This window comes from Tupaia chinensis, unplaced genomic scaffold, assembly GCF_000334495.1.
Source record: "Tupaia chinensis unplaced genomic scaffold, TupChi_1.0 Scaffold000270_1, whole genome shotgun sequence".
Taxonomy (NCBI): Eukaryota; Metazoa; Chordata; class Mammalia; order Scandentia; family Tupaiidae; genus Tupaia; species Tupaia belangeri.
The window spans coordinates 4,224,203-4,226,803 of record NW_006159750.1 but is presented as its reverse complement, the minus strand read 5'-3'; the positions used below and the strand labels follow the sequence as shown (position 1 = coordinate 4,226,803).

At 32.8% G+C, this 2,601-nt stretch overlaps 1 protein-coding gene across 1 annotated transcript in view; it reads left to right on the top strand.

Moving 5' to 3' along the window:
* Nucleotides 1–1,580, top strand: part of LOC102488796 (calcium-binding mitochondrial carrier protein SCaMC-1) — a 64,591-nt gene extending 63,011 nt beyond the window's left edge. Inside the window, exon 12 of the mRNA XM_027772273.1 lies at nt 1,403–1,580. Within this exon, the coding sequence (XP_027628074.1) occupies nt 1,403–1,575 (173 nt within the window). The 3' untranslated portion in view covers nt 1,576–1,580. The remainder of the gene's footprint in view (nt 1–1,402) is intronic.
* The last annotated feature ends 1,021 nt before the right edge of the window (nt 1,581–2,601 follow it).

The window sequence follows — 2,601 nt, the reverse complement described above, 5'->3', positions numbered from 1 at the left end:
GGGGCCTTCTTCCGTCTCCGCCGCCACTGCCGCCGCCGCGCGCCGGGGGCGTGAGCCCCCGGGGGCCGTTGGGCGGGCCAAGTTTTGTTTTCTTAAATGAAGCGATAACAATGAAAGGAAAAAAAGTATATTGTAAATGAGTGTAAATTCATGATTTCAAACATAGAAAAGCTGATTGAGAAATAAATTAAAAGCTTACTCTCTGATTTTCAAAGCATAAACATCTATTGATTAGAGCCTTTTGTTCTTTTTAGGTTTTATTTCTTCTCTAATGTTCTGCTTGGAACTCTTCACCTTTCTTTCAGCTACTGATGAACTCTTTAAGGAATTTATAGTTAGGAAGTACATACCCAACGGCAGAAAAGTTTTTCATTCTTCAGCTTGAATCAGTAGTTACTCTATATGAATCATGTATTTCCCTGAATTCTGCTATCTTTGTCTTCTCCTATATTCTGAGTCAGGAACTTAATATATTTGTGGGATTGAATTCAATTTTTTTGTGTTTGAGTCTACTAATGAGATGTTAAGCAGAAAGGAAGGTATGTGTTTTGTTCCTCTCAAAACAAAATGAAGAATTTAGATTTTGGGACTAGCAGGTGGTGTGGTGGTGAAAGGCACTGGATTCCCACATGGCTGACCATGGTTCAAATCCTGGACCTGGTGGCTTGCTCTCTCACTTTCCCTCTCTCTCTCTGTCTGATCAAACTGAAAATAATAATAATAATAATAAATAAAGTTAAATAAAATAATTTTAAAAAAGAATTTAGATTTTAAGAAAGTGCCTTTATCACTCAAGAAGAAAAATAAACTCCAGATAATTCTATTTTTATCTTTTTGAGCAAATAATTTAAAGGGTTCTATGTTGAGTGATTTTCTTCTACATTCTCTTTAACCCTCTCTTCTTTGTTAGGTTTTTTAATTTAACTTATATTGCCATCCAGGTAGAGAATCTCTTTATTCATCCCATCAACCATCTATCCCCCTGTCAAGCTATCTGTTTCATACCCAATTCCAAATGCTCCTTTGAGATCCCTCATGAAAGACTTTGAAATGTTGTTCAGTAGAACTTTCTGTGATGATGGAAATATTTTATATTATACCTGTGCTATTCAGTATGGCACCAATTGGTCACACTGAGATACTGGGCACCTGAAATGTGGCTAGTGTAACTGAGAAACAAAGTTTTTAGTTTTATTTAATTTTAATTAATTGAATTAAAATAGCTACATGTATCTATTGAACAGCACAGAACTATTTTATTGGTGGGAAGAGAGGTGTACTCTGAAGTAATTTCAGTCTCTGTAAATTCTCACTTATAGTTGGACTATCTTATAAATAATATCAATTGTTAAAAATATAAAGGTTAAATATTAAACTTTATGGATTTTTTTTCAATTCATAGATATGATGGAAAAAGGAACAACAGCTCCTTTGATTCATCTCATTAAAGAAATCTATAACAAAGAAGGAAAAAGGGGATTTTATAGAGGTATCACTCCAAACATCATAAAGTTGCTTCCTGCAGTAGGCATCGGCTGTGTGGTTTATGAAAAAGTGAAACCAATTTTGGATTAACCTAGAAGTGAAATATCAAATCGTTGTCATTGCCATAATCACTTGATTGTAAGATAATAACCTGAATTATAAAGAGATTTTTCTTTTCCTAAAAGGAAAGAAGTATCCAATAATTGTTAAAATATTTTCATTTATGTATTACAAAATCTGTAAGTTAAATAATAATTTTGGCAAAGTTCTTTAATAACTTAAAATCCTTAACATCCACACAATTCTGTTTATATTTCCTGTTACTCTCCCTTGAATCCTGGCTTGAAACTTGTCTTGGATTGGATTTGAATATACCGTAGAGTAATACATTTGGTCATAACAGGAGTTTATGAGAACTTTTTTGTATTTAAACACTTTTTTTAAAGCTGAGCTTGCAAATATTTTATACACTAAAAGAAAAAAATCAGTGCATTTAAAATTGATATAAATAATAGGAGTCTTTGTTTCTCTTCTTTAAGCAAAACAGAAAGTTGGTTTCATAATTCCTGCTAGCACATTGTAGCTGGGATAATGGCAACATTTTTTTACTTCTCTGGGCCTTTTTATTTGTAGATGTTTGCTTCATTTTGGTTCTTGATGCTTTCAGTTTGTGTAAGGAAGCTAGCATTGAGAACAAATTAGTAATAGATTTTCTTTTCTCTTCTAGTTAAAACATTTGAGAAGAATTTGAAAAATTAAATCTATGATTTATTGCTTGTTGAAACAATTTTTATTTCAATTCAGGAGTTGGTTGGATTAACCTTTTGATATCCTAAATACCTGTTACTTATCTTTATGCAAAAAGAAAGTGTGGTGAGGCAGTGGTGATGGTCCAGTTGGCCCTAATTGGCCTCAAGCGAAGGGCTGTCCAGCTAAACTGACTAATACCAGGGTTTGATCCTTAGCCTTGCCAATCCAAAAACTTGACTTTATCAGTTCCTCAAAAATATCATTTTATTGGTGGTAGATTAACAATTACAAGATTGAGCTATAGATCATAATACAAAGTCATGAATTCGTAGCAGAGCTTAATATTTTCCTTTAAATAGAATATTT